Here is a 22,724-nt window from a genome sequence, read left to right as displayed (position 1 = left end):
GATTACTGTTTCTGGATAATACAGTATTTTATCCTACTGAGAATCTCAGAATCAGGATTTAAACAGAGGGCAATGAACAACAAGAGAGCTAAAATCAGTGGACTACAGTGTTTACTACCTTATTTATCACTACCTTATTAACTCCCTATTAACCCTGGGTGGATTTTTACTTTCTGGACCTGGACTACCCACTTCTGTGTGTGAGTAACTATAGGTTTAAATAGGATCTCCGGTGGATTTGCCGTTTTACAGAAACTCTAAGACTAGGTCAGTGATTGAACTGCACTTAGCAGGTTTAGCATTATTACACATGTTGTAAAGTGACATATGACATTGCAAAGACTGTTTTAAGTGTAGAAATGTCTTTATTTTAAAACAATTCCAACTGTTGTCAATCTTGCTGCCTCCTGGTGTGGCACTGCTGTTAACCAATCAGAGGCGACATGTTTGCATGTATAAATATTCATGAGAAAGAGCCTAAATCCTATCGATACTCCCTGCCCACTCCTCCACAGGACTAAAGCAGTGTTATACTGGATCATCAATGCACTTTTTTAAAACAAAAAACAGCTCACATCATTCATTCATACTAGAGACACAACTAGACATTTTAAAATGAGTGAAAAAACGATGGAGTGAGACTGTTAACCACCCCGCCATACCAAACAATATACCAACAATATAGAAAACACACTGTACAGTTAACAAACAATTATCAACTGATGCTCTAACTGTCAACCACATAGTCATTGCAAAACCATTGGGAGTTCCTACTAGGAATAACATAGCAGCATCCAGTCTGTGAGCATCTAGCACAAGGAACCAATGCTTTAAACCACTTAGAGAGTCAATAACTAGTCAATAATAAAAGAGGAGGATAAATTTGATGATTACTTAAACTACTACATGATTTTTCCTGCTGGTCCCAGGATTTTAGAATCAGTTCCGTAGATAAAGAAAGAAAACCAAACGCATCTTCCTTCCATCATCCCTCCTTCCCTCGGTCCCTCAAACCCCCCCCCCCCTCCATCTTTCTCCGTCTCGTTCGTCTCGTTCTGGGGCTAATAGGCCTCGGCATGCTCTGCTAATGATCTGTTGAAAAAGTTTGTTCTGCGCTGGATAAAGAAAGGCCGGAGTCAGTGGTGAAAGCAGAGGTTGGCGGAAAGTCCCGGCCCGGACTCCTAATCCCCTGCAAACACTGGGCCTGCGGTGGGCTGCCTGCTGCGTGCCCCCCGAGCCCACCGAGGCTGCCAGAGCGGGTGAATGGGGTTGTGTGTCTGTGAGTGTGTGTGTGTTTAAAAGAGTGTGTGTGTGTGTGTGTGTGTGTCTCTCGGAGTCAGCCAGGATACAGCAGTAATGAGAGACCATATGTGAATGTACTTATGGGTGTATGCGGCGGTATGGTATGTATATATGTATGAGTTTGAGTGTGTGTGTGTATGTATATGTGTGTGTTTATGTGTGTGTGTGAGTGTGTGTGCCCTTGGGGCCCAGGGGGCCGTGCCAGAGACAGAGCTGAGCGTGTGTGTGTGTGTGTGTGTGTTGGAGGGGTGGAATGAGCTCACTCGGTGGAGCCTGCGCCCCATAAACGCAGCACAGCCGCGTAAAAGCTGCTCGGCCGGTGTGACTCATTAAAACTCGCCGGCGCCAAATCTTTTATTAATTCATTATTGTGTTTGGGGAAAATTCTAGGAACACGTATCCCTTTTCAATCGGCTCCCCGTTCAAAGACCTGCTCATGACTCCATTTGTTTTCTCCACGTTTTTCCCGTCTTTTCCACTGTTTATCTCAGCATCTGTTCTGTCCTCTTTCTCTTTAAAGATCTCATTCCATCGTTTTTTCATTCATTTAAAAAAACGTCTAGTTGTGATCTCTAGTATAACGCTGCTTTAGTCCGGTGGAGGAGTGGGGGAGCGAGGAGAAATGATAGAATAGGATTACAGCTCTTGCTCATGAATATTCACACATGCAAACATATCGCCTATGATTGGCTAAAAGCACTGCGACAGAAAACAGTTAGAAATGTTAAAGAAAATAAAGATATTTTTACACTAATAACAGTCTTTGTCATCAATGTTATATGTTACTTTAAAACATGTGTAGTAACACCTTGCCAAGTGCAGTTCAGCCACGTTCAGACCTAGTCTTAGAGTCTCTGTAAAACACCAAATCCACCGCAGATCCTATTTAAACCTATAGTTACTTACACACAGTGGTGGGTAGTCCAGGTCCAGAAAGTAAAAATCCACCCCAGAGTTTTGTTGGCTGGTGTTTTTCCTCCATAGACTAATTCTAACCATTTGTTTCTTAGCTCTGAATTACTGGGTAAAGTATATAAACACTGATGTGTTATTCGCACAAATAACACAGGAATGAACTGTCATGTTGTTCCTAGAGCTGTTAGCTCCTATCTGACGAGACGGCGTCGCTATGGAATTCTATGAAATTCACTGTTATCATGGATAAACAATATAGGTTTACATATATGCACAGTGGTTTAGTGGTTTGCATAGCAAATACACATCAATGACTGTCAATGAAAGATTAAGGTTGTGAAGTGTAAAGTGTATGATGATTTATAAGTTCAGGTTAACTTCAAACTGTATTTTTTGGACTATAAGGGGTACCTAAATTCATGTATTTTTTATATATCAGTTAGGGGTGTGATATATCTTATCATAACAATAATACAATGTATTTTTCATGTTGTAGTGTTAAGTAGTGATATATTTTTATATCGCCAAGAGTATCGTTACCGCGAAAATGGCATTAAAATATCGGGATATTATTTTAGGGCTGTATCGCCCACCCCTAATGAAGCTCTGAGCTGCTTCTTCTTCGTCTGCTTTGCCTCCGCTCCTCAGGCTCTCTGTCAGAAGTCTGAAAACGTCTGTGTTCGATTTGAAGCAGGCGTTTCCTGGCCTTGTCTGAGATGTGAGGAAAACACAATTACGGTATTGTCTGTTTGTAATGAGTCTGTAATGGCTGTGGATTCGGCCTCGGGACCGCTTCCTTCTCCTCGTATTTGGAACGTCCCGGGACTGTTTGTTCTGTTAGAGCGTCCCGAGTCTCCGAGGCACCTGTGTGAACCCCGGCCCATGTGTGCTTTCTCTAAACGCTGACTTCCAAATGATATCTGTTACATATGGAACAGTTCTGAGGGTCACGGGCGCCATTGTATAAGCAGAGAGGGAAAGATGGGGGGAGGAGGGAGGAGGGAGGGAGAGTGGGCATAAAAAAGGGGGTGAGGGCACGGTCTGAAAAAAAAAAAAAATTCGGGGAGCCCTTAGGAAAACTGAGTGGATGAAAAACAGACCCGGAGTGAAAGAAAGAAAAAGAGAGAAAGAAAGAAAGAAAGAAAAGCGAAGTGAGAAAAGTGCAGTGGAAGTAGACTTTATTTGTACAGCACTTTTCTACACAGTGATTCACTATAGAGAAATAAAATGTAATACAAGGCAAAATAAACACAGATAAAGACATAAATCAAAACACAGAACATACCCAGAACAAAGAGAGTGCCCCATAAATTCTAAACCAATCCAAAACGCATATTTCCACGTATTACAACCTATTTTTTTAACCTGTCAGTAAAAAAAAAAGATATTAAATCTGGGTAGATTTTAATCCCAATGAATTAAATAAAAATGGCAACAAAAAATTAGAGAGCATCTAAAAATGATGAGTTTCTTTGATTTTACCAAATGGAAAACCTCAGAAATATAATCAAGAGGAAGATGGATGATCACAAACCATCAAACCACCAAACTGAACTGCTTGAATTTTTGCACCAGGAGTAAAGCAGCATAAAGTTATCCAAAAGCAGTGTGTAAGACTGGTGGAGGAGGAGAACATGATGCTGAGATGCATGAAAAGAAAAACTGTGATTAAAAACCAACCAGGATTATTCCACCAAATATTGATTATTTCTGAACTCTTATACTTTATGAATATGAACTTGTTTTCTTTGCATTATTTGAGGTCTGAAAGCTCTGCATATTTTTTTTTGTTTTTTCAGTCATTTCTCATTTTCTGTAAATAAATGCTCTAAATGAGAATATTTTTATTTGTAATTTGGGAGAAATGTTGTTTGTAGTTTATAGAATAAAACAACAATGTTCATTTTACTCAAACATAAACCTATAAATAGTAAAATCAGAGAAACAGATTCAGAAACTGAAGTGCGACCTTCATTTTTCCCATCTTGGCATCATGTTCTCCTCCACCAGTCTTACACACTGCTTTTGAATAACTGTATGCTTTTGCACACCTGGTGTAAAAATTCAAGCAGTTCAGTTTGGTGGTTTGATGGTTTGTGATCATCCATTTCCTCTTGATTATATTCCAGAGGTTTTCAATTAGTTAAAATCAAAGAATCTCATCATTTTTCAGTGTTATCTTATTTTTTATATCGAAATTTCTTCCAGCAAAACCACCTTGAATTCAGTGTTTTTTTAAATACTAGTTTTACATTTTTACATCTGCCTATTAGATGAATACTAAAGACTATTTTAATCACAGTTTTTTTTCATGCATCTTGGCATCACGTTCTCCTCCACCAGTCTTACACACTGCTTTTGGGTAACTTTGAAGCAGTTCAGTTTGGTGGTTTGATGGTTTGTGATCATCCATCTTCCTCTTGATTATATTCCAGAGGTTTTTAAATTGGTAAAATTCAGAGAAACACATCATTTTTCAGTGATCAATTTTTTTTTGAGGACATTAAATTTTGAAAATTTCAGCTTATTAAATGCATAAAAAGCTTCGCCACTGGAACGTTCTGTTCTGTTGCATCCGTCACGCGTCTCTACAGGGCACGTAATGCTGTTTCTTTTGCAACTAAACACAGCCAGAGCGTAAAATTGTGTAAATTAACGGATTTTTCCGCCAAAAAGTCAGTTTGAGGGGGAGAACTGTTCCAGAGTTTGAGGGCAGGAGGAAAGGCAGGCTGAGGGAGGAAAGAGAGGGAGATGGCAGGGCCCTGTGGCTGGCTGGCTGGCTGGGGGCGGGTTCCTCTCCTTCCTGAGACGTGGCCACCCGAGCCTGCCCGAGCCGGGGGATGCACATGTGGAACAGTTTACTGTAATGGAACTCTAAATTAGTGGTGGTTTGAAGCTGCCTGCAGCAGTAGGCTGTAATTAACTGGCTCTGTTGAAAGAGAAAGAGCCAGAAAGACATGCAGGGAGGGCATATATGTGTGTATATGTGTGTGAGCGCTTCTGGGTCACATACGTATATATATATACGTATATATAGCTTTATATATATAGCCATGAAAAGAAAGAAGTCATGCAGCGAGGAGAAGTTTGAAGCCTGTTGTTTTTAACATGAACACTAAAGTTTCTGCAGGCTGAGCATCTTTTACAGGCGGCTCACGGCTCGCCTTTATTCTCTGGAATTTACCGTTTCTTTACCGTGTTTTCTTTGTGTGTTTGATATGTTTTATTTATAGTGAGTTTTATTAGTCCTTTAACCCTGTAAACTCTGTAAAAGTACTTAATTACTCAAGTAATTAATTACAGTAGTTATAAATGCTGTGTGCACCATGATACATTTATTAAAACACTGACCCTTTGGAAAACATTACGGGAATCCCAGTCAAAAGTTTCTACAGCCAGTCCAGACAGAAATCCTCATCCAGTGTTATTTTTTACATAGTTTAGCTTTTATACTTGTACTTGTTCAGTCCTTCCAATCCTAAATAGCTGGGATAAATTAAAAATTCACGTTAAGGAAAAGTACGGGTCTCAGGAGGATATAGTTGCTGGATACATTTTATCAGTTAAAAGTGAATCATTTATAGCTGTCATATGATAATGTGGTATAATAACATAATAATATGGCATAAATAAGCAAATAAGTTAGTAGATATTAAACATTATTCAGTTTATAGTAGTTCCTAGATAATTAATAGAAAGTAATTACTGAGTAATTTGGTTTTATTGTTTTATTACTGTATTATTATTAATAATGACTAATACATTTGTATCAGGTCATGAATAAGTATATAATTCACTCTATAATTCAAAATTTATAGCAGTTATTGATGAATTTGTAATAGTTATGTATATAGTTTGTTAATAAATGTTTAATAATAATATTTAAAATGCGTCTAATATATCTATTTATATGACTAATGAATAATGTATGAACTGACAGTGAAAATAAATTTCCAGTTGTGGACATTAAAGATTATCTATCTATCTATCTATCTATCTATCTATCTATCTATCTATCTATCTATCTATCTATCTATCTATCTATCTATCTATCCATCTATCCATCCATCCATCCATCCATCTATCTATCTATCTATCTATCTATCTATCTATCTATCTATCTATCTATCTATCTATCTATCTATCTATCTATCTATCCATCCATCCATCCATCCATCCATCCATCCATCCATCCATCCATCCATCCATCCATCCATCCATCCATCCATCCATCCATCCATCCATCTATCTATCTATCTATCTATCTATCTATCTATCTATCTATCTATCTATCTATCTATCTATCCATATATCCATCTATCTATCTATCTGACAACATTGCAAGATGTGCTAAATAATTCATAGTAGTCACAAAGTAATTTATAGTATGTTTTAATGATCAATATCAGCTCAACAGTTAATTTATAGTAATTATGGAATAAGTTATAAGTTATAGGTACTGAATAGCAGAGCAGGTTTAGAGCAGGTTTGTTAAATAATTTGTAATAACAATGTAATAATAGGGATGTAACTATACCCATCAAGACTGGGGCCCGTAAAGCTGAATTAAGTTGAATATAAGAAGTGTATTAATGTGGTTTCTTACTTTGGAATCAACGCTATCATCAAATGTGATTTTTTATTATTATTATTTATATTTATACGTACGTAAAGAAAATCTTACTGAAATAAGAATAAAGACGCCGTCAGTGCCGACTTTACCCTCACCATTCATTTACCATTCTTAGATCAAAGAGAGAGAGAGAGCGTGCCAGAGTAAGAGCAGGGTACTGTGTGTGTGTGTGTGTGTGTGTGTGCTTTTGGGTATAGCTATGAGAAGAGAGAGCTCATGCAGTGAGAGTGTAGTTTGAAGCCTGTTGTGGAATTGTGGGAATATTTGCAGCTCATGCATCTTTTAACCCTTTCAGAACCTATATATATATATATATATATGAAGTGCATTACAGATAAAAAACAGCATCCAATGCAAAACATGTACGACCAAAATAGTAACTTTACATAAGGGAGCTAAAACTTATCAAATTTTAAATGCAAGTCAATGGGAATAGAGTTTATTTCAGGTCATTTTGGAGAATTTCTATTGGTGCATTCATTAATGAATTTCAACAAAGTGTAAAGGACAGTACGATTGTTTAAGTGATGTAGTAAATTTATATTAAGTTTATATATAGTAAGTATACATTTTTAATCATTGGGGCATAAGTCAGGTCTGAAATGGGGTAGTATCATGTGATTGTGTGAGTGATTTTGTGTGTGTGTGTGTGTGTGTGTGTAGGAGTGTGTGTATACACTGGAAAGCTGTAGTTGGTTGCTTTGCTGGGCACTTGGCCACCCCTTGTTGCCCCCCGGTGCTCTGGAGTGTGTGATGCCCCCCCACCCCCCGCCGTAAGTTCAGAGCTGTGTTTATGTCTGACTTGTTGGTCAGATTTTTGCCCTGCTCGCTGCGACCCTCCCCCTTGGACCCCCCCCCCCCCACCAACATACACACACACACACACACACACCCTGCTCAAACCCACAGCACTTCCAGAAACTCAGAATTCTTTGGTTGCAGTGTGTCAGCGAAAAAAACCCACATGTAAAGAACAGAGGTCCCTAAAATCGCTCCCGGGAAGCTGAAATTGGCTATGGGTAAGGGGGGGGTAGTGTTCCCTGGCTCCCTGGGGTCCCAGCCATGTGTGTGTGTGTGTGTGTGTGTAAGTGTGTACATGTGTGTGTGTAAGAACGTGTGAAGACTGAGTCATTATTAGATTACCCTACATTACATAGATTAGGTTAACATTAAAGCGAGCCTCCTGTTTTTATAGTGGTTTTTATATAGTATCTGCTAAATATGTATCTGTATTTTTAACATCTCAACAACATGTGACCACACTATGATGACCAGAGTAATAGAAATGTAAAAAAAAAAGTCCATAATAACTATTTAAAAGAACATGAAAAACATGTTAAAGTTTTGGGTCACTTTTACACCACAGCTATAAAAACAAATCACACTTTATATCTGCCTCTCACTCGTTACTATGTATTCCACGGTCATCTGGATCGCTCTATCCTTCTCTTACACAAACTTTAGCTACTATATACTCTGTCTCTCTCTCTTTCTCTCTCTTAATATGCACATTTAATAATTTACAGTTTATTAGGATTTAAATATATATTTAAAAAATAATGGTATAAGGTATAAGGAATATTAGGATAATTGACCAAGATTATCTAGTTATCTAATTGGTTATCTGTCCCTGTGTGTGTGTCTCTCTCTCTCTGTCTCTTTTTCTCTCTCTCTGTCTCTCTCTCTTTCTCTCTCTCTGTCTCTCAATTTAAATTTTTCAATTTAATATAGCTTTATTGGCGTAAACTGCAATAAACAACGGTACCACTTTAAAATAAGACTACCTTTATAAAGGGTTTATAAATGGTTTACAATTAGTTTATTAATGGTTACTAATTAGGTTGTAAATGCCTTAAAAATCATTAATAATCAGTTATAACACATACGTAGAAAGTACTTATTAACCATTAATAAACTAATTGTTAACCATTTATAAACCCTTTATAAAGGTGGTCTTATTTTAAAGTGGTACCTAAACAACTTTTGCCAAAGCAATGAAACAAGAGGTTAATATACAAAAGTAAAAAAAAACAATACATACATATAGATAAATAAATAAAAAAAGATAAATGAGAGATAAATAAGATATCAATAACAGTGTTATTAGTTGTTTAAACAAGAAAAACATTTCTCTTTCTCTCTTTCTCTCTGTCTCTCTCACTCTATCTCTGTCTCTGTTTCTTTGTCTCTCTTTTTCTCTTTCTGTCTCTCTCTTTGTCTCTTTCTCTTTCTGTATCTCTATCACTCTCTGTCGCTCTCTCTATGTCTCTGTCTCTCTTTCTCCTTCTGTCTCTCTCTCTTTGTCTCCCTTTCTCTCTCTCTCTCTCTCTCTCTCTCTCTCTCTCTCTCTTCTTTCTCTCTCTTTTCAATTCAACTCAAGGATTTACTGGCATGAGAAATAGTGCTACATCTTTGTTGCCAAAGCCTGAGTTACACAGTTTTAACAGTAAAGTAAAACAATTTTCAGAATAGAACAGATTCTACATTTAAAACAATGCAAAAATAAAACAATAAGGGAAGGTAATGAGACAAATTAACCAAAAGTGATATAAAGTGTGATACGGTTACTCTCTCTCTCTCTCTTAATTAAAAAAATTCTATTAAATATAGCTTTATTGGCATGAATTGCAATTATCAACTTTTGCCAAAGCGATTTAACAAGAAGTAAATCTACAAAAGTTTAAAAAATTACAATACATATAAAAGTGAATCATATAGATAAATAAATAAAAAAAGATAAATTATTAAGATATTAATAACATTGTTATATGTTGTAATTACTCTGTAATTACTCTCTCTCTCTCTCTCTCTCTTTGTCTGTGCTGTGGATGGAGGGGCCTGTGTCTGGGCCCCTGGCCCCGGGGGGAGTGAGTTGGGTGGGTGGGGGTGAGAGGGGCAGTGCAGGGCCCGCAGGCTGGAGCCTGGCTGCCTGAGCTGGGCTGGCAGCGTGAACAGAGGGGCCCTTTCTTGTGGAGTTTCTGGTGATTTAAATCATATGGCATAGCCTGGAAGCGCTGCAAAAGTCTGGACGCCTTTCAAAAACTGCAGAAACAAGAGCAGCTCTCTCTCTCTCTCTCTCTCTTTCTTTCGCTCTCTCTCTCTCTTTCCTAACCACTCTCTTATTTTCCTTTCCCCTCCCTCTCTCCTCTTTTTTTTCCCCGCTCTCTGCCTCTTTCATTTTCATCGCTCCTCAACTTCAGCGTCTTCTTTCTCTGGCACTTTCTGCACCCCGTGCCCTCTCCCTCTCTCTCTCTTCCCGTTTCTCTCTCTCTCTCTCTCTCTCTCTCTCAGTGAGCCGTGGTGATCTTCTCGTGCGAGGTGCCCGCCGCCGTACGCCCCCTCGTGACCTTTCTTTTCGTCTCCATCATTCGTCCGATTTGCTCTTCTAATCAAACTCTGTTTTATTTTCAGGTCCTCGGCCTCCGAGCGGTGACCAGGGGATTTAGTGGGGGGCTAGTTTGGATTAGCATCGCCGTACTCTAGCCCCGCCCCCTCACACCGCCACCCACCCTGGCTGCTTGGCCGGGACCGCCGGGCCAGCCGACCAGAGCCTCGGCCTGCGCCGTCGCCATGGCAACCAACCGCAGCCACATGCCCGGCTTCCCGCCCGCCGTCTACCCCTTCGCCTTCAACTCCATGCGCAGCCACTCCCCCTTCGACCTGATGGCCAACAGCAGCCTGTTCGGGCGCTTTGGGGCGGACCTTCCCAAAGAGATGGCGGCCCTGTGTGAGTCTCTATCGTTCTCTCTCTCTCTCTTTCTCTCTTTTTTTCACTTCGCTCACTCGTTCCCTTGTTCCCTTGCTCACAAAGTCTTTTAAAGTAGTTTCCTCAATCTCCTTTTCAACCGAATTAAGGGACTTACTTTCCATCGGCGTCTCAAACCCTGAATTATCCACAAAATATATATGTGTTTGAATGTATGTATGTATGTATGTACTGTATGTATGTATGTATGACTGTGTGTCCAGATATGGATTGGCATTGCCTGATGCAGTCCTCCAAGTGGACGGTGGTTTCCGGTTAAGAGTACGCTGTGTGTGATTGGCTGTTGCTGATTGCTTGTGTGTAAAAAAAAAAAGATTGTAAAGCTTTATTGGGTTTCTAGAAAGGCGCTGTATAAGTGTAACATCATTCATAAGCAGACATGGCAAAAGTCATGGGATAGTTGATCATAAAATGTTATCTCGCAGCTGAGAAATGCCCACACATGTATAAGATGTGAGGTGCTATCTTGTAAGTGAGGCGAGACTCTTTAGATTTTACATTATTTCTTTATTTCTGATGGTATTTGGCATGCTAGTGTATTTTCTGACTTTATAACTGAAATTGGTTACAGATTTCAGATCTGCTTATCTATTTATTTAACACATTTTAGTAGGAAAACATTTGTATATATACACAACAGTAGATAAAGCCGGATGAAAATATTTGTGTTTTATTCATTTAATTGCATTTTAGCTCCTTAAAAACAAAATTATATATATTAAATATATTTTTCTGTGATGCCGTTTTATCGGTTATAAATGATTACGCATTGTCTTTGGCTGATATCGGCTTTGACAGTCGACCCCTATTGTGTGGCAGCGTTTCTGTTTTTGTAGTCTGTTCAGCTTCTTTCAGGTTTTTTCCGTTTATTTGCTGCTGTTTTCACTTATTTTTCCAAAACACATAAAAAACATGTGCGTTCTCCTTTGTGCTGGAGTTCTTCTCGCTGGATGAATCTCTGAAAACAACAGGACATTATTATCCCGTCTTGTGACTTCCTTTGTGCCGCTGGTTCCTTGGTTTGGTACCTTGCTTTGCATTCTTGCGTTTTATCACAGCTTTAAAACAGTGATTCTGGGTCGTAGATACCCATAACCTTTTATAGTTTCTAATATACTGTTTTCTGCCCTGAAAAAAAACATTATACAGCAAATACACAAAATACAGCAAATAAACAAACCTTTCAGACAGTCTGTAGCTAAAACTGGACACTCACTGGGATCACTTACTCAGCTAAGCTCAGAAATGCATGTTTATTAAGGCTTGTTCATTTTATAAAGTAATTACAAAAATGGGATTTTATCTGGAATTTAGTTAAATGACTAAAAAATAATTCTACCATACCACCATATTTATCAGATTATTAATTTTCTCAATTGTCAGTGCACCTTAAGGAGCAGTGAAGCCACTCCACTGAAGTACAGAGTTATACAGGAGTTTCAGCGAAGTTTCTCCAGCACTAAGGCTGGAGCAGTTTTAGCATTAGCCGCTAACCACACTACTCAGTAGCTCTTTCACCAATCAGAGGTGAGTATATCAGACTGTAGTCTGCGTGTTTAGCGTGATAAAATAAGCTATGTTAGCTAAGTTAAGTTAGTTTTCAGGAGATAAATCTGTGTAGATTAACATTCAGCTCTCGTTTGATTTTAAAGAAAATTCCTCGTTTAAGAATTACAGTTCTGTTTACTTAGGCGCTTCCCTCAGTGGTGAGAGTGGCTGCTGAGTTAGATGGAAAACATGGTGACACCCCTGTTCCTTACTAGTATCACTTAAATGCACCTTATAGTCTGTTGCATCTTATGTATGAAAATAGACCAAAAAAATGCCTTATAAGGGTGCGCCTGTACAGTCTGTCATTTTCATATTTGTATCATTAGCTGGAAAAAAAATTACCTTTAAGTGAGATTTTTTTTTTCAATTAAGTGCATTTTTTTGTGAGAGAAAATCAATAAGTGATCCTTTTGTAGTGTAAATAATTTTTTTTTTTGGTGTAATCGTGTAAAAAAAAAAGTATGTATAAATTTAGCTGTTCTTAATTTATTAACAAAATCACTCAACAGAACAGCTCAGAAATGACTCAGAATATTGTTTTTACACTAATTATCACTAAAAGCTACTAAAGTTACTAAAGGTTTTTGTCTGAAATTGACAATATAGCACCTAGACATCTTATGATAATAGCCAATTTTTTTCCAGAGCTGTAGAGTCAAGATGTAGTAAATGCTATTAAATACTAAGGTGCTTTTCAGGTATTGTGTGTGTGTGTGTGTGTGTGTGAGTGTGAAGCTGATGCAGAGAAACCTTTTAGTCTGTATTTTTTTAAGGAAAAGAAACAGAAAGACGAAGTTTTAGTTTGTTTTTTGGCCTCATTTTTGTCCTGTTTCTGGTATGTTGATGAAATGCAGCACGGCTGAGGGGTCCTAGGGGGCGCTGTTGCTCACTGTTTGGACCTGCTGAGAGAAAAGAGGAGGAAAGGGTTTCTCTCCGGCTGTTTTTTTTTTGGCCGTTTTTGTTGTTTTAATCACCACCTCGTTTTTATAGTTTGAGAGCATTCCTGAATAATAACAAGGTTTCTCCTCCAACCGGTGATTATCCTCGCCCACGTGACGCAGCGGCGGCCTGATGGGAAATAACTCGGTTTACCTGCACAGGTGTAGTGAACCCTTGAAGGTATTTCAGAGAGGTGTGTGTGAGTGTGTGAGCAGGTTTTTTGGTGGAGGGGGGAAAAAAGTGCTCATGAAAAAAAAAGTGAACCAAAGTCATTTGAAATACAATCTTCTGTCTGCTGGGGGAGTTTTTATGTGTGTGGGTGGCAACAAGTGAGTAAAAGACAATAAGCCCCCCACCCCCCACTTATACACTTAACTTACACACCTACAGAGAGCACTTTGATTTTACCCAATTAAAAAAACCTCTGGAATATAATCAAGAGGAAGATGGATGATCACAAACCATCAAACCACCAAACTGAACTGCTTGAATTTTTACACCAGGAGTAAAACAGCATAAAGTTATCCAAAAGCAGTGTGTAAGACTGGTGGAGGAGGAGAACATGATGCATAAAAATCTGTGATTAAAAAGCAGGATTATTTAACCAAATATTGATTTCTGAACTCTTAAAACTTTATGAATATGAACTTTCAAGTTTTCTTTGTTTATTTTGAGATCTGAAAGCTCTGCATCTTTTTAGTCATTTTCTGTAAATAAATGCTCTAAATGAGAATATTTTTATTTGTAATTTGGGAGAAATGTTGTCTGTAGTTTATAGAATAAAACAACAATGTTCATTTTACTCAAACATAAACCTATAAATAGCTAAATCAGAGAAACTGATTCAGAAACTGAAGTGCGACCTTCATTTTTTACAGAGCTGTATATATATATGTATTTTTCTTTTTCTTTCTGTGGTCTCTCTCTCTCTCTCTCTCTCTCTCTCTCTCTCTCTGTCTGTCTCTCTGTCTGTCTCTCTCTCTCTCTGTCTCCAGCATGCCTGAACAGAACTCTTCAGCCTTTCAGATGTCAATCAATACACACCCCCCACCACCACCACCCTAAACACCCCCCCCAACCGCCCCACTGCTGCCAACCTAATCCTGTAGGTATTTATTTACAGAGAGCGAGAGACACTGAGAGAAAGAGAGAGAGAGAGAGAGAGAGAGGTGGGCCCAGGAGGGGTAGGTGTGTGTGTGTGTGTGTGTGTGTGTGTGAGCACCTGGGGTGACGTTCTAGTGTGGCGGAATCCAAGAACACACCCTGCTATGAAAACACACTAAAACTTGCATGCGTGCACACACACACACACACACGCACGCACGCACGCGCACACACGCCCGCACGCACACACACACACACACGCACACACACTTATACACACACAACCAACAGAGCCTCTCTGTCTCCCTCTCTTGAAAATTAAAAACATACTTCACTTCTTTTTTTTTTTTTAGTTCGTAAAACGGCCAAAAAGCGCTAAAGCACAGCGGAAAAGACCGAAAAATAAAAAATAAAAGGATGAGAAATGTCCGTATGAGCGTCGGGAAGCGGGCGAATCCATCACCAGCTCCCTGACGTGCCAAATGCGGATTTGAATTTTCGGCTCTGGCACAGACTCGTGTTTTTCTGCTCATTTTTTACGTAAAAGAAACAGAATTTCTGGTATTTTTTTCCAAATCTGTTGGAGAAGTTTTATTTTTTTTTACCAGGCTGCCCCCCAGGAAGAGGTTCTCCAACTTTCTTTTTAGACCTCATACAGCTGTAGTTGGTTGCTCTGGTCTGGATCAAGTGATGAGTTTGTTTACTTCCTGTTTATCTTCTCCTTAGGTTTGGTTTGTTTTCACACAGGCACAAATCTAAACGCACTAAAATACAAAAGAAGCACCAATAAACCAATAAATTGTTCTTGCTCTCTCTCTGGGTGGGTACAGTACAGTAGGCGCTCTCTCTTTCCCCTCATCACTCCTAGGGTGATGTGGATCAGCACAAGGCTGCGTCTGTGAGCTGATGTATCAGAACCGAGTCGCTAAGCTTTCCTCTGAGCGTTAGTGCTACTGTAATGCTACTCGGCAATGCTAAAGAATCAGCAGCAGTTTAAAAAGAGGCGGAGTCTGACTCGGACACATGTGTCGGAGGAGGCGTGTGCTAGTCTTCAGCCTCCTATTGTTCTCAGTTAGTTAGGAACCGGATAGAGACCACTTCTTCTAGCGGTTTTCGGTTGTGATTAGTGTTTTCTCACCTGCTGAAACAAATCACACCAAGAGTACAAACCAACCAGAGTTGAAAGGTTTAACCGGTTCAAATAGTGCTGGTGTGAAAAACACCCAAAAACCTCCAAGTAGCAACTACAATACCCAGTAATAATTGGCTTATACATGCCCTCATATCTTTCTTTTATCAATTGTTCTTCAATCTTCTGTTCTGTAGAATTAGTCTATGGAACACCATCAGAGAAGTACAATAGAGATAGGTAGGTGTATGTTTAGAACAGTTCTGTTTACACTAGTTAAAAATCCAGACGGGTTTTTTTTGTTCCAACTGCCTTGGCAACTCTGCTGCAGCAGATTTTTACTTTCTGGATCTGGACTACACACCTCTGTGTGTAATGAACTATAAGTTTAAATAGGATCTCTGGTGGATTTTTTTTGCGTTTACAGACACTCTTAAAACTAGGTCAGTGTCTGAACTGCACTTAGCAGGGTTTTATTAGACATTAGACAAAAGACTGTTATTAGTGTTAAAATATCTTTATTTTAAAACGTTTCTTACTTATGTCTATGTGTGTCGCAGTGCTGTTGGCCAATCAGAGGCGATATGTTTGCATATGTGTGAATATTCATAAGCAAGAGCCCCTCCACTCCTCTACGGGACTAAAGCAGTGTTATATAGGATCACCGGAGCACTCTTTTAACTAGACTAGACTAGACTAGTTAACTTTTTATTTAAAATGAATGGATTAATGAAATGAGACTTTTAATAATAATAAAACTGTAGTTCTGAGAGTGAAGGACTGAAGTGTATCTTATTAAAAACTAACTAACTAATGTAATTTTTGTTCCTGAGTTTTGATGTAGTTAGTTAGTGTAACAGATTGAGATGAGCCGAGTATTACCAGCGGTTCCGTTCCCACATTTTGATATAACCGCTGTTCTACACAGTCCAAGCCAGAGGAGGCGCTGTATTGTTTTGTTTTTTTAGGAGGAGGAATGGGGGAGTATGGGGGGGGGGGGTGTTTGGGTTTGTTGGGAGGTTTTTGGACGATTTGTGACGTTTGACATTCTTTTTACACGGACATGTCACAAGTTGTTTTACTGACACGTTGCCGTTGCTGTGGTTTGGCCCTGCTATTGGACGCCGCTTTTGAAGGACTCGGGTTTAACAGGCCTCCTCATTGTTGTCAAAGCTGTCTGTTGGCCAGACTGCAAAAATCCCTGCTTCATAATGGACCCGCTGCAGAGAGGAGCCAGTTTCTGAGTGTGTGTTAAGTGTGTGTGTTGAGTGTGTGTGTGTATTGAGTGTGTGTGTGTGTGTGTGTTTGTGTACGTCTCTGTGTTCTGCATTCTTCCGCAGGCCTGTGTGTAATTGCCTGCAGAGTGCAGACATGCTCTCGGCTTTGTTGGGCGGCTGTGTGCAGCTGTGCCGACAGGTTTGAGCACCTTCCACCCATCTGCAGTGTTGGCACACACATGTCTGACTGTTTCAGACGCACAGGGGCCAAAACGGGGACCGACAGGGACCGACAGGGGCCGACAGGGGCCGTCAGGGGCTGACAGGGGCCGTCAGGGGCTGACAGGGGGCGGGACAAGAGCAGGACAGAGAGACAGACAGATAAAGATGATATAAAATTGATATGTGAGTTAGAAATGCAGTGCATTAGAAATTAGTGCAGAAAATTCATTCATCGTCTCCATTTATTGTCTCCATCACACCACCTTAACCTCTTCTGCTATCCTTCCTTTTCTCGGGGTCAATATGATCCCAGCAATTTAAACATTTAAACAGAAAATTATTACATTTGCAGATCATTAAACATGTAATTTATTATAACATATTTGCCAGTTTCTTTATGTTTATTATATAAAAAATAAACATAAATCAGCAGTACTGGCATTATTATAAGTTATAAGTTATTATTATCATATCGTCGCTGTCCAATGAAAAACACTTATCCTCATTTTTGTTGATTTTTAGTTTACTACATAATTTTCTTGATGAACGGACCAATAGAAACTCTTTAAAATGACCTGAAATAGACTCTTTTTACATTGACTTCCATTGAAAATGTACAAGGTTTTTTTATTCTCTCTCCTGTAAAGTTGCTGTTTTGGAGATAGATGTTTTTCATTGGACAGCGACGATATGCAGTTTTATAAGTCAGGTCCTAAAGTGAAGTGATATTTAGAGATTTAAAGAACGATTAAAAAACTGAATTTCATAGTGACCTTAACATTATGACCACACAAATATGTGTAAAATATTGATATTTCTTATGTTTCATGCCAAAAAAAGTCGTAATAAAACAGACATTGAAGTTGAAATATTTGACACAGTTTATTTTTTGCTTAATTTGTCTTCGTCAAATAAAGAAAATAATTATCTTTTCAGAACTTTTAAACACTGATTGGGTTCAAATTTAGTTTTTCTTGGGTACTACCACAACAAATTACCGGGTAGTAATGCTCTGAGCACACTCTGTCTTAAAGTAGTAATACTCTAATTAACAAATATTAAAAATATAGTAGCAGCTATATGTAACATATGGTCGCTGTCCAATGAAAAAAAACACTTATCTCAATTTTTGTGGATTTTTAGTTTACTACATAATTTGAACACACAAACTGTCTCTTACACTGTGCCCAAATTTCTTAATAAACAGACCAATAGAAACTCTTCTTCAAAATGACCTGAAATAAACTCTTTTTACATTGACTTCCATTGAAAGTTTACAAGGTTTTTTTTCTCTCTCCTGTAAAGTAAAGCTGTTTTGGAGATAAATTTGGAGATAAACAATATCATATATTATAATATTAATAACATTAAGTAGAGCTAATTATTTAAGGACATAGATGAGATTTTTGGATCATATTTTAAGGTGGAATTGTGGGTAAATGTGGCAGCCAGTCAGATTTAGGCCTGGCTTTCCATTAAAAACCTAATGTATCCTTTCTAAGAGATTACAGAAAGTTATAGATACATTACATTATAGTCTTCTGATGCTTCAGTGCACCAGAACAATAACTGAAATTTTCAATAAAAGCAGAATTTTGATTTTTCGATAAAAAGTCATTGATAATTGCTGCTGAACTGGAGGTATCAAAATGTGGAATATGTAGATGTAGAGGCTAAAAAATCTAAATTTACACTCTTAAAATTCTCCAACAGCAGTCCTATCAGTCTCCTCAGTGCTGTACACACATGTACAGTTCAGGTTTTGGCCGCTGCCTGTGTGTGAGCCCTGCAAATACCCTGTATATGCCCGTCCAGTTATCAGCTGATCCCCGTCATTAACCAGAGGCCTTCCACCAAAGAGCTGGAAGCCCATTAACAGCACTTACCGGGTGATAACATCTGCACTGAGCCCTGAAACACTCCTGCAAAGTCGCGGCGGTCGCGGCGGAGGCCCGGCGAAGCCGTGTTTTGAAAAGCTGTTCCCTCATTTCCTTCATGTGCACTGAGACCCACGGGCCTAACCAGAGCCGACGCTGAGGAGCTCAGGATAAGCCGCTGCTGAAGATCTGCTCATAACAGCGTCTTCAAGCTCCTGAGTCCCTTTTACAGCTACAAAAAATTTACTTAACTCCATCGTTTTAGGCTTCATGTGCGTCCTAAAAAACCAGGAAGGTTTTTTTGAGGCTAGCTTTGAAGTCGTGTAAAAAAAAAAAATTTATACAGTATGTTTTGATGATTGTTTTGTTTTTTCTAATATTTGTACTCGTAAAACAACAGTACAAAACATTAAACCGAGTAAAAAACAAAAGCTAAATCATAAAATCAGTGAAATAGACAATGTTTAGCAACTGAAACCACACTTATGCAAAATTATGTAAAAAAAAAAAAAACCTGTATAGGTTTTATCTTGAGCCTGATAGGGGGTGTATGGATGGGGCATTCAGGTTCTAAAGCTGTGCAGGTATATATGTATGAATGTATGTGTTGTTTTATTCTATAAACTACAGACAACATTTCTCCCAAATTCCAAATAAACATATTCTCATTTAGAGCATTTATCATAAAGTTTTAAGAGTTAAAAAAAATTATTTGGTGGAATAACCCCGGTGGTTTTTAATCTCCTGCACCAGTCTTACACACTGCTTTTGGATAACTTTATGCTGCTTTACTCCTGGTGCAAAAAATCAAGCAGCAGTTCAGTTTGGTGGTTTGATGGCTTGTGATCATCCATCTTCCTCTTGATTATATTCCAGAGGATTACAATTTGGAGAATATATATATATATATATATATATATATACTCTAAAGTGAAGCACTTATTTTTATTCTGCTTATTTTATTTAAAATATGCATGTATATTGGTGAAATAATACACATATGCATATTCTTGGATGTGGTCATGTAGAGAAGTCCTGGAAAGTCATATAAAACGATTTCCTGAAAAGAGAGTGATTCCAGGTTTTTTTTTTTTTTTACTGTGTCTGCACTTATGTTCAACGTCTGCATAATGCAGAACCTCTATATCAGTCAGGGCTTTCTGCTAGAAGCACACTATCAATCCCAGAACCATCTAGAACCTTTCTAGGAGTGTGTGTGTGTGATGTGCTGTGTGTTGAAGGAATGACACACTTGTTCCAGCATGTTGCCCAAAAAAAAAAGAAAAGAAAAAGAAAAAGAAGAAGAAAAAAAAGAAGTGCTCACATTTTGTGAAAGGCTGCCCCCGCAGGAATGAAGTGGTATAATTGCTTCGCTATGCATAAAAATCTGCATGCATGGACACATTTCCACACACTCACTTTCTCTCTTTTTCTCTCTCTCTCTTTTTCTCTCTCTCTCTTTTTCTCTTATACACACACACACACACATGCACACACACACACACACACACACATTCATCATACACATTCAAACCACAAAGCCAAGACTTCAAGGAGAGAGTTAATATACATCAACAGCACAAATACGCAGTCAGATAATTAAAAACACAGCAAGTGATGAGTAGAGTCGCCTTTTTCTCTCTCTCTCCCTCTCTCTCTCTTTCTCTCTCTCTCTCTCTCTCTCTTTCTCTCTCTCTCTCTCTCTCTCTCTCTCTTTCCCCACATTGCCACATGCTCGCACGCCCACACCCACATATGCTGAGCTGCCTTTTTTGTTTTGGTGGGAATCGTTCTCGTGCAAGGAGAGAAAAAAGTGCACAGAGAAACGAGTGTTTAAAAAGTGGGGGAGAGGAAAAATCAAGAGGAGAGTGGCGGTTAAGGGCCTGAGTGCAAACAGCTTGCCGGCCATGATTATTTATCCTCTGAAAAATTTGAGTTGAAGTATTGGGTTTCAGGGCCAGCGCTGGCCTGTGTGTGTGTGTGTGTGTTTAAGTGTGTGTGTGTGTGAGAGAGAGTTAGCGACAGAGAGAAAGAGAGAGGGAAAGAGAGAGAGAGAAATGGAATGAAAGCAATGCATGTGCTTGAGCTCCGGACACTTCCTCATAGGCCCGAAGACAGTCCATCATTTCCTGTTTCCACCTTCACTTTCATTCCCTCCTCCTCAGCCCCCGAGCCAGGACCAGGACCCGGACTCGGCTCAGGTTGTGCTAAAAGCTTCTATTGTAAACAGGTCCGTTCGGCCTCATACTGAACCAATCAGAAACTCCGCCGGCCCTCCGTGCCTTTGCCAATCCATTTCTCCGCTCTTTGAAGTCTTGGTTAATAAATCGTTACCGCAGGAAACAATGCAATCAAGACGTGACGCCGGAGATGAGAGGATTCAGACTCATTGTTGGTGGCCGGATCTGAATGTCCTTCAACTCGACCTCGTCTGAGGACGAGCCAAGGACATTCGGCTCATATATTTCCACCAGTTTTTCCTAAATTAAAAGTTAGGATGTAACAAACAAAGCAATTGAAAGAAATTTGTAGTGAAATTCTGCATCTTAGAGATCATAAAAAACCCAAAAGCCAGTTTAAGCAGCCAGTAGGCTATGATAGTTTTAAATCTTACATCATAGATTCAGTTTATTTTTATTTTAATTTTTGACTTTTTCTCCTCTAATTCAGATAGTTTTATTTTATTTCTTAGAGTTTTTATTTTTTAAATGCTTAGTTTTAGTTTAGTTTTCATTAGTTTTAGTGTTTTTTTTTGTCATACTTTGTGTTATCTGTGAGCTTGTGAGTTTGTAGCTGCATGTGTGCTGTTTGGTTTGTAAGCGCTGCTGCATGGTTGCTAGGTTACCTGCACTGTATGTGGCGGAGTGATACATGGAGAGCTTTGGTTAGTTACAGTGCATTATCAGCTGATAACGGCACTCCTAGAACGCCGTTCTATCACATTTTTTTACTTTAACAGTAAGGGCATCTTGCTCATGCTCATTGCTATCTTACATCCCACCAACAGTCTATTTTCGCACTTTCCACCTGTATCATTTAAGTTTGTTAACACAGCTGATTTGAATTCCGGTGATTTGCTTCCTGGAGTGTCATGTGCCATGTCATGTGATCAGGATTGGGTGTATTCCTGCCTTGCGTCCAGTAATTCTGGACCTGCCAGGCTCTGAACCACACATGAAGCTAATAAGAAGATATACAGTATGGATGGGAGGAAGGACAGTGACCCTGGTTGTGGTCAGTATGCATCCTCTCTCTTGGTTTTCTAGCTTGAATGTTTGGGGATTTCTTGGGGCTTCTTTCTGCTTTGGCCTGGGCTATCTATCTATCTCCTACATTCGTCTGTTTTTTAAGAGACTTGGCACGGACTGAGAGCAAGGGAAAGAGAGAAAGAGTGAGAGAGAGAGAGAGAAAGAGCAGGGAAAAGAAAAAGAAACATATAAAAAACAGGCTCGAAAGCACATGTTCTCACTGCCAGGCAATTAAGAGCTCAAGAGAGGGAATTTTGCGAGTTATTAGCAAATGGAATCTGGGCTCCTCTGACGCGATCCCTCAAAATCCTGCGGCTTTAGCTCCTCTTTTCCACCCTTTCCACCCTCCTTAAGTCTTCTGTGGAAATCCAACACCAGTCTCATCATTCCAGAGAAAGAGAGAGAGAGAAAGAGAGAGAGAGGGAGAAAGAGAGTGAGAGAAAAAGGATGTGGTGGAGAATCGGGAGGCAGCGAGTACACTAGGCCGTTGGTGTCTTAACACGATGACAGATGAAGATAAAGAGGCTAGCGTTGAGTGTGGGAGGAGTGTTTGAGCTTCCAGAGGACAGGACTGGGCACGTGCAGGACAACGACCAAACCATGGCCACTGGAGCAGGGCAGGGCCTTAAGCTTGAATAGGGATGGGACTTTGGTTTGGTGGGCGTGGCCTGAGTACGACGGGAAGGGGAATTTTACCAGCCAAGGTTGTTGTTTTTGTGTGTTTTTGAGGGTTTTTACAGACAATAATTAAGCAATAATACACTCAAGGTTTGTGCTATAACGTGTTATATTGGCACTGCGCATGTAGATCAGCACAGCAG

At 39.2% G+C, this 22,724-nt stretch overlaps 1 protein-coding gene across 2 annotated transcripts in view; it reads left to right on the top strand.

The window, feature by feature from the left end:
• Positions 1 to 22,724, top strand: part of rarga (retinoic acid receptor gamma a) — a 93,535-nt gene that overhangs the window by 15,424 nt on the left and 55,387 nt on the right. For both annotated transcript variants that reach the window (XM_022677083.2, XM_022677084.2), the window contains exon 2: positions 10,262 to 10,577. In XM_022677083.2, coding sequence (XP_022532804.1) covers positions 10,421 to 10,577 — 157 coding nt within the window. In that variant the 5' untranslated portion in view covers positions 10,262 to 10,420. The remainder of the gene's footprint in view (positions 1 to 10,261; positions 10,578 to 22,724) is intronic.

The sequence above is a fragment of the Astyanax mexicanus genome, chromosome 13 (assembly GCF_023375975.1).
Source record: "Astyanax mexicanus isolate ESR-SI-001 chromosome 13, AstMex3_surface, whole genome shotgun sequence".
NCBI lineage: Eukaryota > Metazoa > Chordata > Actinopteri > Characiformes > Acestrorhamphidae > Astyanax > Astyanax mexicanus.
This window is presented reverse-complemented; position numbering and strand designations above follow the sequence as displayed.